The sequence below is a fragment of the Ursus maritimus genome, unplaced genomic scaffold (genome assembly GCF_017311325.1).
Source record: "Ursus maritimus isolate PB19 unplaced genomic scaffold, ASM1731132v1 scaffold_11, whole genome shotgun sequence".
Lineage (NCBI taxonomy): Eukaryota > Metazoa > Chordata > Mammalia > Carnivora > Ursidae > Ursus > Ursus maritimus.
Window position 1 is genome coordinate 43,964,156 of NW_024423453.1, and position 12,798 is coordinate 43,976,953.

At 37.6% G+C, this 12,798-nt stretch overlaps 1 protein-coding gene across 4 annotated transcripts in view; it reads left to right on the forward strand.

Annotated features, from left to right (window-relative positions):
* GUCY1B1 (guanylate cyclase 1 soluble subunit beta 1) overlaps nucleotides 1-12,798 on the forward strand; it is a 47,670-nt gene that overhangs the window by 20,770 nt on the left and 14,102 nt on the right. For all 4 annotated transcript variants that reach the window (XM_040626389.1, XM_040626391.1, XM_040626390.1 and 1 more), the window contains one exon: nucleotides 10,489-10,686. In XM_040626389.1, the coding sequence (XP_040482323.1) occupies nucleotides 10,489-10,686 (198 nt within the window). The remainder of the gene's footprint in view (nucleotides 1-10,488; nucleotides 10,687-12,798) is intronic.

A 12,798-nucleotide genomic window follows, 5' to 3' on the forward strand; every position in this document is an offset into this window, starting at 1 on the left:
TGCTGAAATGAAATCACAGTGACTTCTTCTAACTCAAATAAAATAGTGGTTATTGGGTGGTCTTGAATACATTTTAGCATTTGTGTGTTATATTTTTTTCTTTAACTTTTGGTTGCCGACCTGCAATATTCAAGGTGTAAATTCACGTTCTGTGAAAATCTCAGCATGGCCCTATTGTGATCTGTTCAACTGCCCCATTTTTAATGGTTTATATGTGCTAGGAGTTGTGGTTTTATTTTAGATATATGATGTGGTCTTATTTTCTCTTTTAAGGTATTCTTCGTTTGTATAGTGTAATTCAATAGTACATCAATATTGATGACGTTCTCCATGGGCTCCAAGTTTAGGAGAAAGCACGGTGGCTTTCAGGTGTGTTCGCCACCAAAACAAATTTGAGAAGCATTGCTCCCAGTTACATATTAATTAAGCTACTGTAGAAAAGAAAATAGGAGAGCACTCTCAAAGTCAGTTTCAGGTGAACGAAAGAAAGAATGTCCCCAAAGACCTTTGTCTTCTATGCTTGTTTAAATTAGCTTTAAGTTTTTACTAGTAAATTACACATTAGATGGTAGACTATTTTTGGATTGACTGACCTATTTTAAGCACAGGCCTTTGTAAGACCCTCTTCTTGAAATGTGTTAAGGTTGAAAATTATGTGGTTGTTTGTAAAGGATTATTTCTAAACCAGCTGCTGAAGGCGGCCAGATCTTGCTGGAAAATGATGTCAGCGCAATACTAGCTGAACCGAAGCCCAGTTTTGAGGGAATGTAAACTACGTTCAATCCAGCTGCATTATTGATTTAACAGCCAAAATAAGAACTGTAGTGTTTAATCAAAATGTCTGTTGTTTACATAGTGACATTTTTCTTATAAACTTAAAACAGCATTAAATCAAAATGGAAACTGGTTTGCAGTGCCCTGCCATGGGTTTATGGAACTACTGGTGTCAAAAAAAAAAAAAAAAAAAAAAGTTGCCAATTCCAAATGAAGTAGCTGCCAGGAGATTTTTAAATTAAGCTTTACAGGCTGTATTTAAATGAGTTATTTCAAAGGGATTAAAGTTTGATATTTAAAGTTTATTGGGATTTTGGATTTTTGAATACATATTCTGTTTTTTATTATTTATTTATTTATTTATTTATTCTAAAAATTTTATTTATTTATTAGACTGAGATAGAGACAGCCAGCGAGAGAGGGAACACAAGCAGAGGGAGTGGGAGAGGAAGAAGCAGGCTCATAGCAGAGGAGCCTGATGTGGGGCTCGATCCCACAATGCCGGGATCACGCCCTGAGCCGAAGGCAGACGCTTAACTGCTGTGCCACCCAGGCGCCCCCATATTCTGTTTTTTAATACTCTTGTTGACTCCTGTCACCTTATCGGCAAAGTTGCAATTTGCAGTTCCTCTGTCTTTAACTTTTGTTCTCAATGGCCACTCGATTTTACAAAAATTTTTTTTTAACCTTTCCTCGCTGTGACCATCTGCTAAATTAGTAAAGGCACAGTAAGAGAGCAAGCAGCCTCTTGGTGGGTCTCCCTAGGGTCTAGAGCTGCACCATCCACCATGATAGCCACTAGCCACGTGTGGCTACTAAGTATTTGAAATGTGATGTACTATGGGTAAAATACAGAACAGATTTCAAAGGCAGCACAAAAAGAACACAAAATTGCTGATAAATATTTTAAGCAAATTACATGTTGAGATAATATTTTGGATACATTGAGTTCTATAAAAATAAATCATGAACATTAATTTCACCTGTTTCTTTTTTTAACCACAGCTACTAGAAACTTAAACATTTCTTACGTGCCTGGTATTTGCGCCTTGCTCTAGTGGCTTTTATTGCCTTCTGTTTCCATTGGACAACATTACTTTAAGTAGCCCTAAGTCCTTTTTCCTCAAAGTCAATATGCAACTTTAGTTAATACATCTTTAAATTACATATGATTTTACTTTTCTTTCAGTATGAGTGTGAATAACGAAGAAACTAGAAAGTTAGAATACTGTGGCGTTTTCATCAATATTGGTTTTTTTTAATCTAATTCTTTTTTCCTCGTTTTTCAAATTGTATATTTTACCAGCAAATTGAATGGATAAAATACTCTAGGTATTTGTCTTATGATTAGCCTATTTATATAGAAGTTAAATGAATATTTTTTCCTGTATAAGTGATTACAAAATAAACCAACTGATTTTCATAAATTATCTTAAGATCTTCATTCCCATATAAAAATTTATATTTTTCATTATATAAATTAATAAAACATTATTTTTCGTAGACTTTAATCCTTCACTAAAGAGTAAGATAAACTGGGTCTCATTTTAAAGAGAGTTTAAAAACTTTCCTTTTTCACCCCCTGATTTTAATTAATTGTCAAAGCTGTAGAGTCTATTTCCTAATTACTGTATTTTGAGGATTCTACCACTTTTCTTCATTTCCTCTACACTTTTGTGGGAGCTATCATTCTTTAGAGATTGGATGGTTTTCCAGCCTCCCTTTAAGCCTCTTCCAATCTCTTCTCCATTCTATAACTCTACTGTTTTTTTCTGAAATGCAAATATATCTCGTTATATCATTTTCTTGCTTAAACCCTTCGATAATTCCCAGTTACTCACTGGAAAAGGTAGAAAGTAGTCAAAATGATTGAAACTACTTACATCCCCTATCCATCTTACCTCTTCCTCTCCCACAGCCCCGCCAAACAGAACTTCTTTCAGGACCTTTGTTTTTATCTTGTTCTCTCTATCCTCTGAGCTTTGCACCTGCTCTTCCCTTTGTCTTTAACACTGTTACTGCTACTTTCACCTAAATAATTCCTGTTCATCCCGTTGGTCAAATTATTTCTTCTAGTAGGACACCACTCCTTTCTCCAGTCTCTGCCCTTTCTGAGTCAGGGTTATTGACATTTCCCATGTTTTCACAGTACACTCTACTTCCCCAGCCCTCGGATTTCTCACATTCTATTATCACTTCCTGTTTGCTGGGCTGGAATGTAAACTTCATGGAGCCAGAAACCATGTATAATCTCTTAATGATGATATCTCTACAGATGCAATCTGTATCTGGGAATGAATAAATATAGTTTTTGAAGATTGAAGAATGAAGATTTGTTGTTTGTACAAAAAGAGGAAGCAAATACACCAACAGCTCAAGATCAATTCTTTTATTAAAGATAACAAAACTTATTTTATTATTCTTTTGATGAGACTATGTAAATTTATTTAGAGATGAATTAGTGTCTGAGACCTATATAATAATAGACACACAGTAGACCAATTTCCACCTTGTGTAGACGTGGCGAATTACTGTCTATTAATTAATTTACAAGTTACATTATTTGTATCTAGAAACTTTTAAAATGATCATTCTAATATCTCCATTTGGAGTTCCCAGGCAACAATAAAACAGCTGCTGGAATTATAACCTGGGAAACCATTTGACTATGCCTTAGGCTGGGCAGCTGTGACCACTCATCATGGTTCCGAGGAGGACTTCCTTAGAAGTTGTCTTTTCTCAGCTTCTCAGTTGGATACATTATTAAGAATGGTTCTTGGGGCACCAGGATGGCCCAGTTGGTTGAGCATCTGACTCTTGATTTTGGCTCAGGTCATGATCTCACCATCATGAGATGAAGCCCCTCATCGGGCTCTGCACTAGCTGTCGAGCCTCCTTAAGATTCTCGCTTTCCCTCTCCCTTATCCTCCCCACTCTGCTCTCTCTCTCTTGCTCTCTAAGGAAAAAAACAAAACAAAACAAAAAAAACCCTAGATAAACCTTGGAATTTATTATTATCGTTTAGCTGGTTTAGTAAATGGAAACATGATTTATCGAAAGCGATAAAAACAGGAAGACATTTTGATTTTCATTTTTGAATTTTATACATTTTACTTGGATACATTGTCTTACAGATAAGACCATGTTTCAGCAAGAATTTTTCTTCTATTCTGCCATTTTCTTAATTGTAAATTAGGAATAAAATGTGCAGTTTCATGCTGCTACTATAGTAAATTTCTATTTGAAGCTTCTGTGTACTGATTAAAATAGTGCAGAAAATATGTAGGATTTGAAACCTTCATTAAAAAAAATAGTAAGGAAAAACTAGTAAGGAAAGTCCGATTTGACAGTATTTCCGCCATAATCCATGCTTATCTTACTTCCACTGTCCTATTTGCATTATTGCTGATTGTGTTTTCCAAAAATCACTGCATTAATATCTCCCATATTACATACTCCCCTGAAATGATTTTGGGGCTCCCATCCGGAGGTAGAATTTGCCTTCCCTCGAATCTGGGTTGTCTTTAGTGATTATTTGACCAATAGAACATGGCAGAAGTAACATTTTGATCCTGCCTAGGCTTGTTCACAAGAAGTCTTAAAGCTTCCACCCGAGTGTCTTGGAGTAGTTGCTTCTGGGATGCTCACTCCAGGAACCCAGCGTCATGAAGTGAGAAGCCCAGCCGCGTGGGGAGGTCATGCGTAGGCTCTCAGCAGTGCTTGCTGAACTCCCAGCAAAGGGCCAGCAACTACTACCAGACTTTTGGGTGATCTGTCCTGGAAAAACAGCCTGGTAGAGCATTATGATGACACCACCCCCAGCTTCATCTGCTCCAACTGAAGGATTTCCCGAGTCCAAAAAATTCACAGAACCACTAGGGATAATAATATCTTATTGTTTTAAGCCAATAAGTTTGGGGTGCTTTGACAGGCAGTAATGCATAATTGGAACAGCACTCCGTGTATTTTCTTCATTTTTTATGTCTGTGTTAGTACGTACGCGTCACTTACACACATAATTACGGAGGAGTCAAGAGTTTTGAGCCGGCCATGTTTAATAAGATAAGAATGATATACAGCCTCAGGGAATGAAACCCAAGTCAATGTACAGGGGGGCTACCAATTCATTCTCAGTGGTGTTATGTTACTATTACACCATATATTCTTTACCTCCCAATACTTTTACAGAGGTAAAATGAAATACAAATGAGCATGGAAAGCTGCCAGGTTGACTAATGAAAACTAAATGATCAATGTGCAATCTTAGACATTAGTCAGGATTTAAATTATGAGCCTGCTTAAATATGCATCGGAATCTCAGTTGAATATTCAGCAAATATTCTGTTACCGTTTGCTGGAAACACTGGTTCCTTCCACTAATTTGGGTATGGTGGCAGTTTCATTCATTCTGTTCATATCTGTGAATGTTCCTCTACCAGCTCCTCTGTGCGGTCTGCAATGGGATTTTCTTCAAATTCAGGTTGACTCGAGGTTTTGGCTTTTAAAGCACCGCAGTGATTTGGCCAGCCCAGCAGGAGCAGTTTGGGATTAATGACGGATCTAAATTTCTTAAATGTTTGTGTGAAGTGTTATTTTGGGAAATAGGAGGGTTTTCCTGAACAGCTGTGAAATTCTAATACTTCCCTAAATTATTTATAATATTTCTTAGACAAAAATGCACCATTCATTTTATTTTTAACTTTTGAATTTCAAAAGGACCTGTTCCTCTCAACATCCAGAATGCCAATTTCTATAACCTGCAATTTTAAAATGGACAAGTAAGGACTTAATAATGGAAGATGAGTATTTTAGAATTGTAAGACTGTTTTCTCTTTGAATAACTGACATCAGTTTTTACAATTTTACAAAATATTGTCAATTGCAGTGTATAAATGGGATGTTTTCTTAAACATGAATTTAAAAGCTGTGTAACAAGTGAAATGTTTTACGCAGGAAATTCTGTGACTATTTGCCTTTTTTTCTTTAATTCACATATTTTTCTTGAGAGGATGGTAATGATAATTATATGCAGTTTTAACACTATTACCAGTGAAACAATTTTAGGGACGCCGATAAAATTTCTTTTTAAATAGGGCCTTACATTATTTCTTCTTAAAAAGATTCTCGGTATCTTTTCAGTCTGGAGGCTATTTCCCATAAAGTAGCTCCAAGAGGAAAAGGCAGGAGTATCATGAAAGCATTAACTTCTTACTTGTTCTGATCTCATGCTAGTCACACCCCAACCTTGGTGTTTCCTGTTCTATGGGTTGGGTTTTCCCCCTTTATTTAGGTCCTGCTTGTTTCATTTTTTGATGTTCAAATACTCAAACGACTTATTTCTTATGAAACTTGACAAAATATGTTTCAAATTACATGCCGTTTATACGCAAATGCTGGTGTTGGTCATGTTCTCCAGAAGGATAAGAAGTAAAAAGAAAGGAAATGCTTTATCTCATCTTCCTTAAAAAAGAGAGGTTTGAAATGACTGATTTTTAAGCTTTCTTCCTTGTCTAAACTTCAGTCCTGTTCTCCAATAACACAGGCAACTCCCTTCTCCCTATTCACTAGGATAAGGCTACTTGGAGACGGAAAAATCTCTTAAAACTTTCACGGCGAGGGCTTACTCCACCCACCTAACATGTGGATCATTTGGAGATTTTTCAGTAGATGCCGAGGAAGCAGGGAAATGAGGTAGTTAATTCCTGGAAACTCGGCCTCTAAAATTATGTATGAACTTGTTTTTACTGTGCATAGTACAGAGACAACTTGCATTTATTTTGAACCATTCCAAGATCTTTGAAAATACGAAACTTCAAAGTAGTTCTCAAAGGAATAATAAATTCTCATTTGTTTCCGAAATCTGTGGATTGCACGAAACCCAGAACGCCGGCACAGTTTCCTAGGACGCCGGCACTCACTTTTCTTCTATAAATAATAAATGCTAGGTGACAGGATGAATTGGGTTTATGGATTAGCAGAACTCCTGAGTAGAAAAAGTACATTCATTCTGCTTGTAGCAAAAGCAGTACAATGATATCAGAACATAAGTGAAATGAAAACCCGACTACGCTTTTTGGCATCTTGAGAGAAAATAGATAAGTGGACCTGCTCTCTATCCCTTTCTTGTTTTCTGACTTTATAAAGCGAAGAAGAATGAAGTCAGAGCATACGTAAGCTTTGCTTTATTGTTTACTGGGAATCTAGTGTGCTGAAATATATGTGTTTACATTTTTTTATGTCTTTTATGTATGGATACTTCTTTGTAACTGGCCATTCAGGTCCTTTTTTGTATACCTATTCCCATGGTATATTTAGAAATAAAACAGAATACCAGTTTTTTTTTTTTAAAGATTTTATTTATTTATTCAACAGAGAGAGACAGCCAGTGAGAGAGGGAACACAAGCAGGGGGAGTGGGAGAGGAAGAAGCAGGCTTATAGCGGAGGAGCCTGACGTGGGGCTCGATCCTGTAACGCCGGGATCACGCCCTGAGCCGAAGGCAGACGCTTAACCGCTGTGCCACCCAGGCGCCCCAGAATACCAGTTTTAATATGAAACTCTTGTTCTCCAGAATACATTGCTACCATCATGTGGAGGAATAATTGGCTTTATATAGATCCTGTTATAAAAGGTGGACAGAGTTTCCCCTTAGCTTTTTTGAGAACCTTTTTTGTGGTGTTTCAAGTTGCAGCAAACAAGTACAGTCTATGGAGAAGGCTCATTTTTAGCAATAGAAATGTACTCAAATGAAATCAATTTAGTTTTTAATCACGAAGTCCATTTCTCATAATAGGCAGCTGTGGTCATCACTTGAATTTTGAGACACTAAAACCAAGTAAGGAAAGCTGTAACTAGAGAAATCCCAAGAGTATTTTGTATGTCAGATACTATCTAAAGAAAATCAATCTTAGATTAAGTGGTGTTAAATCTTTTATGCTCCAGGAAAGTGCTTTACTTGTCCATGTAATTAATAGCAGATTCATTTAAAACAGTAAACCTCCGGAGAGTGGGTTACCACAAAAACTTCAAAATGAACACTCTGACTTGGTGTGTTTCAGTATTTCACTTGCTTTGCAGTGATCACTTTAAGCAATATTTTATTAACAATTTTAATACCTTAGTATTATCGGTATTTTTATATAAATTAAAATGGGTCCACATGTAAGGTGCAGTGTCTGCCTTTGTGTGACTCGTGGCAACGTGGGCGTGGTCTATCCCGGCCCATCTTTGGCCTTCGTCGGCGTCGATGGTACTGCTAATGTAAATGGTGCCAGTTGGTACTGTCTCAGGCCATCTGTTTCGTTGCATATAGAAATGTGCTAATGGTACAGTATGACACGAGATGAAAGTAGGTGAGTATGAAGTGATGTTGGCATATTGACTTGTGATATATTTGAACATTTTGTAGAGGAAAAATGTAAAGAAATCAAGAGACATATTTCAAATTATCGTGCGACTCAATTTCCTTTTTCTTTGGAATCAGCCACAGCATAGTCCCCGGGCCTGATTACATTAGGACATTTCCCAGATGCAGTGACAAGCTCAGTTTTACTTTGTGAGAAGTGGAAATAAGTATCAAACTTCTTTCGTGATTTTTCTTCTCACCAGATTTTCTCTCACATTTTTTTTGCAACACCGGTGGTAGTAGAAGGGATCTGGAAGAGTTATGAAAGAACAGTCTTCACGTCTTCTCTTTCCAGGGAAGAATTTTCATGAGGAAAACTTAGAGGAAAAACTTCCTACAACTCAACGAAGTAAAATAGTTTTAAGCCCTTCAGTGGCTTGCAGTTTCTAGAAACTGTCCAATACTTAGTGTCTGCCATATTGGATTCCTTTGATATGGCAATAGCAACCTCTAGAGGCAATCAGGACAAACTGAAATTTTTGTTAAGAGCTGGCCTGATTGGATTATAACAGGTGTAATTTTCAGGAAGAAAACAAAAATCACTAGGCATGAAGGCAATTGAAAAAGAAACCAGATTCACCCAGTTGAGAAGACTGTTGAAACAATTATCTGAATCAGAATGTCCACCTTTCATAACCTCGCTGAGGGCTTCTCTTCACTTTGAAATCTTTGAACCCCATTCTTTCAGTCTGAGCTACTGGCCCCAATATTTATCAAAAGCCACTCTGCATATTTGTTTGTGAAATGAACCATGAGCTGCTTAAAGTCAAGGTCCATGTCATGCAGATTTGTATCTGACTCTCTACCTTGCCCCGGCCTGTACCTCATACAGTTCATAATACATAGCGCATATGGAGTGACTATAGAATGAATGAGTCTTTGAATGGAGGCGACGGAAAACTAAACCACAGTGCCATCGGTGCCCTGGTGGAGTACTTCTCGAATTTGGGCACCCATGGAGCCACCTTGTACGTGCTTTTTAATATCTTACTGGATACTTCTGTTTCCCTAAATTGGCTTCTTTGAGATATCTGGAACTAGAACCGTAGCTTAGTTTTGGCCTCTCTCCAGCACCTTATTTTTTGATGCATTCTGTTATGTTCATGGGATTCTGAAACTATTTTATTTTACCCATTTGTTTTCAGTAATAATGACCAGTTACTATTTGTTTATTTATTAGTTTTTATTGCTACCGCAGCAAATTACCACAAATATAAGTGCCTAAAACAACACAAATTTACTCTGTATTTTTTAGGTCAAAGTCCATTAAGGATTCACTAGACTATAGTGAAGGTGCCAGCAGGACTATGTCTACGGGATAATTGTTTCCTTGCTCATTCGGGTGTTGACAGTTCTGTTCCCTGCTATTCTAGGGCTGAGGACAATGTCATGTTTTAAATCAAAGTCTGCTTAATTCTAAAGCTACCTCACTCTTAATTCTCATACCATGCTGTGCTGTGTGTATCCTACCACATATGTGTACCACACACGCTAACACATTGTGAACTGTTATTTGAAAGACCATGTTGGACCAAATAAAACATATAGTTCGCACCATTTCTCCTGGTGATCTTTATATAAATAAGTTTTGTGTATCAGTGAGTAATACAGGATTCTGGGGAGTTTGGTATGTTCTATGTTTATAGCAGATCTACAAGTACAGAAAATATTTCTTGGTTACAGTATTCGTTTTCCAAGATTCCGTTCCAAAAGATAATTATTTCACAGGTCAGCTGTGACGCTGTGTCTTGATTGGGGGCTACTAATGAATATGAAACAATCCTGCTACTTTATGTTTTTAATTCTAAAATATTACCTCTTAAAATAATATGCTTATGTTTCATATGCTTATCATGGATACAATTTTTTGCGTTAATACTTTCTAGGATTGTAGTGTAAAGAGACGGTAGTATGTGATCACTTTGGGCATCCATAGTGTGTATCATAACATGCATACACAACTTCCCCAAACTCCTGTAAATATGCGTATCTTTGCTTTAGCCCATAACTATGTTTTTCTTGCTTCGGTCGTTCTTCTTACATACCACTTACTTATCCTTCTTTAAAGTGTATTAACTGTTAATAGCCTCAGACGGTTGTTTTCATCATACTACTTTAGCTTTAAGCTCTCGATGGCTCCTACCTTACAGTTGTCTCGGGGCACAGGGGAAGGTTGTGCTGTGTGAACGTTGCCTCACTCATTCTGCCAACTAACCTCAGATTCGAGCCCTGTTTCCTTATCTTGCTTTCTCAGTGTCAGCTGCCGCTGTGGAGACATCATTTATTCATCCCATTTCCTCTTTGTTGCAGAACCTTGATGCCCTGCACGACCACCTCGCTACTATCTACCCAGGTATGCGCGCGCCTTCCTTCAGGTGCACCGATGCAGAGAAGGGCAAAGGACTCATCCTGCACTACTACTCAGAGAGAGAAGGACTTCAGGATATTGTCATCGGAATCATCAAAACAGTAGCTCAACAGATACATGGCACCGAAATAGACATGAAGGTAATGGTCAGTGACGGAGGCTCTTCTGACTGCATCTGACTTAGAGAATATTAAACGTGATGCTCCGTGAATTTACCTTTAGTTATCACTGCCAGTGGACCTCATCGGAGGCGCACTTGAGCCGTAACAGTGCTGCACCAGCAATAGTCTATATTTGGCCCTGAGAGTCATTCTACAGGATATTTTTTCCTTGTGGCAGCAGATATCTCTTTCCAATTATACATTGCTTAAGGCCACACGAAACTTAGTTTGCATCTCCTGTGAGCACACACCAGCTGGGCAGCAGAAGGACCTGTGACTGGCTAAGCTGTAGCCTTCAGCATACAGAAAACCCATCATGTGGATAGTCTAATTCTAAGAGAATATAAAATTAGATATTGTTTTGCTGTTCACTATTTCTTTGTAGATTTTTTTTTGTCTGTCCCTGAAATATGGTTGGAATCTCTCATTTTGTGATCTAAAACTTTTGTTCTTTTTTTAAAAAAAAGAATTAGATTACGAGGTGAAAGAAGCCGGGTCTTATACTTTGAAAGGTGTGTTGCTGTTGATATTACACGCTCTTGGCGCTGTGCAGTAAAGAGACCGGCGTTTGACTCTTTCTGACCCGCACGGTCTCTCGTAGTCAACTACTTTTTGTGGGCCCAGCACGTTCAGCCTCTAGAGCCCCTTTTCAGTTGCCCTAAGTTTGAGAAAGTTAGGGAGAGGAATATACTATTTCAGCTTTTTTCCTTTATGGGTATTTCCTAGATGTCGGTGTTACGTTCTAGCACATACGTGAAGCCCAAACATTAAGTACAGTATCCTACCAAATCAAAATTGTAGCATTTAAATTGATGATATTGAGAAAGTGTCCCATATAGTGCAGCTAGTGGTGTCACGTTAGGCTTTGTGGTTTTCTTTCTTTCAGGAGTTGGTGTCGACACTTCATGGGGCCCCTTGTTGGTGATTCCCAGGTGCAGCCTTGGTTTTTCTACAACCAGAGAGTGGGACTCTATGTAACTTGACATTATCAAATCCAGAGACATATAAAAGTGAAATTAAAACCTTGGGCAAAGAACCAAAACTGATCCATGATCAGGAATCCCACTGGAATTTAGTCAAAATATTAGAAGCCTTTCATTTCTTATCTTTGATCCCGACACCAAACTAGCACTTCATCTATACTAAGTGAGCCTTCATCAGGGGCTTTACGCACACTACATCGTCTACTCTTGGTTTTGTCTTTTGTTTAGGCAAGATGAGCAAGAGACAAGCACACAGAAACTTCAGGAAAGAGACACAAATTAGGGCACACTTGGATCCTGCAGTTGTTATGGTTATTAGAGTATTTATTATGGAAGGTTGGCAGCCATTAGCGCACTCTATAAAATTCAAGCTTTTACTTAATTACATGGCTTACTTTATACAGTATTTAGATTGCCTTGTGGCCTTTATTAATTCAAGTACTCCAGCACAGAATTCTGAAATATTTTCATTTTTAGTTAGTTCTGTATGTTTAATTTTTGTCAAAGGCACTGTTTTAATTTCCCGAAGTATTCTTACATGGAATCTGTAAGCTTAACAGGTCCAGAGCTACTTGACAATTTAACTACTTAAGGAATGTTATACCATGTCAAGAAGTAATATACCAAGGAGAGGTTAAAAATATGATCAATGAGCAGTTCGTTTCAACAATTTAATCAAAGCAAAAGAGCAGAATTGAGGAATTAATTATTAAATTTAGGGTTGCATATAATTCAGTTCCAGCAGCTAAAATGGAATCAGAGCAGAACATCAAAATTAGGCTTGAATTTTAAGATAGAATTTTATTTTGTTTATGAAACTTTAGAGAAATCAACCTTAATGGGGCAGAATGTTGAAATCATAAATAAGAATACTAATATTTAGCCAGTGTAGTAGACAAGTATGACACTGAGAGTAGTCAGGAAACTGTGTTTGAAAGAATGTATACAACAGCGTCCATGTTCGCTGTGATTCGTTCTGCAGTCTCAGAGTGTGCTGCAACGAAATCCTGAAGAGAAAAAGCGAAAAAGAGCAACATTCTGCCTTCATTTAGCTGTAACTGAAGAACTGTTGCCCCAACTACTTCCCATTTGGATCTGGCTGCAGTTG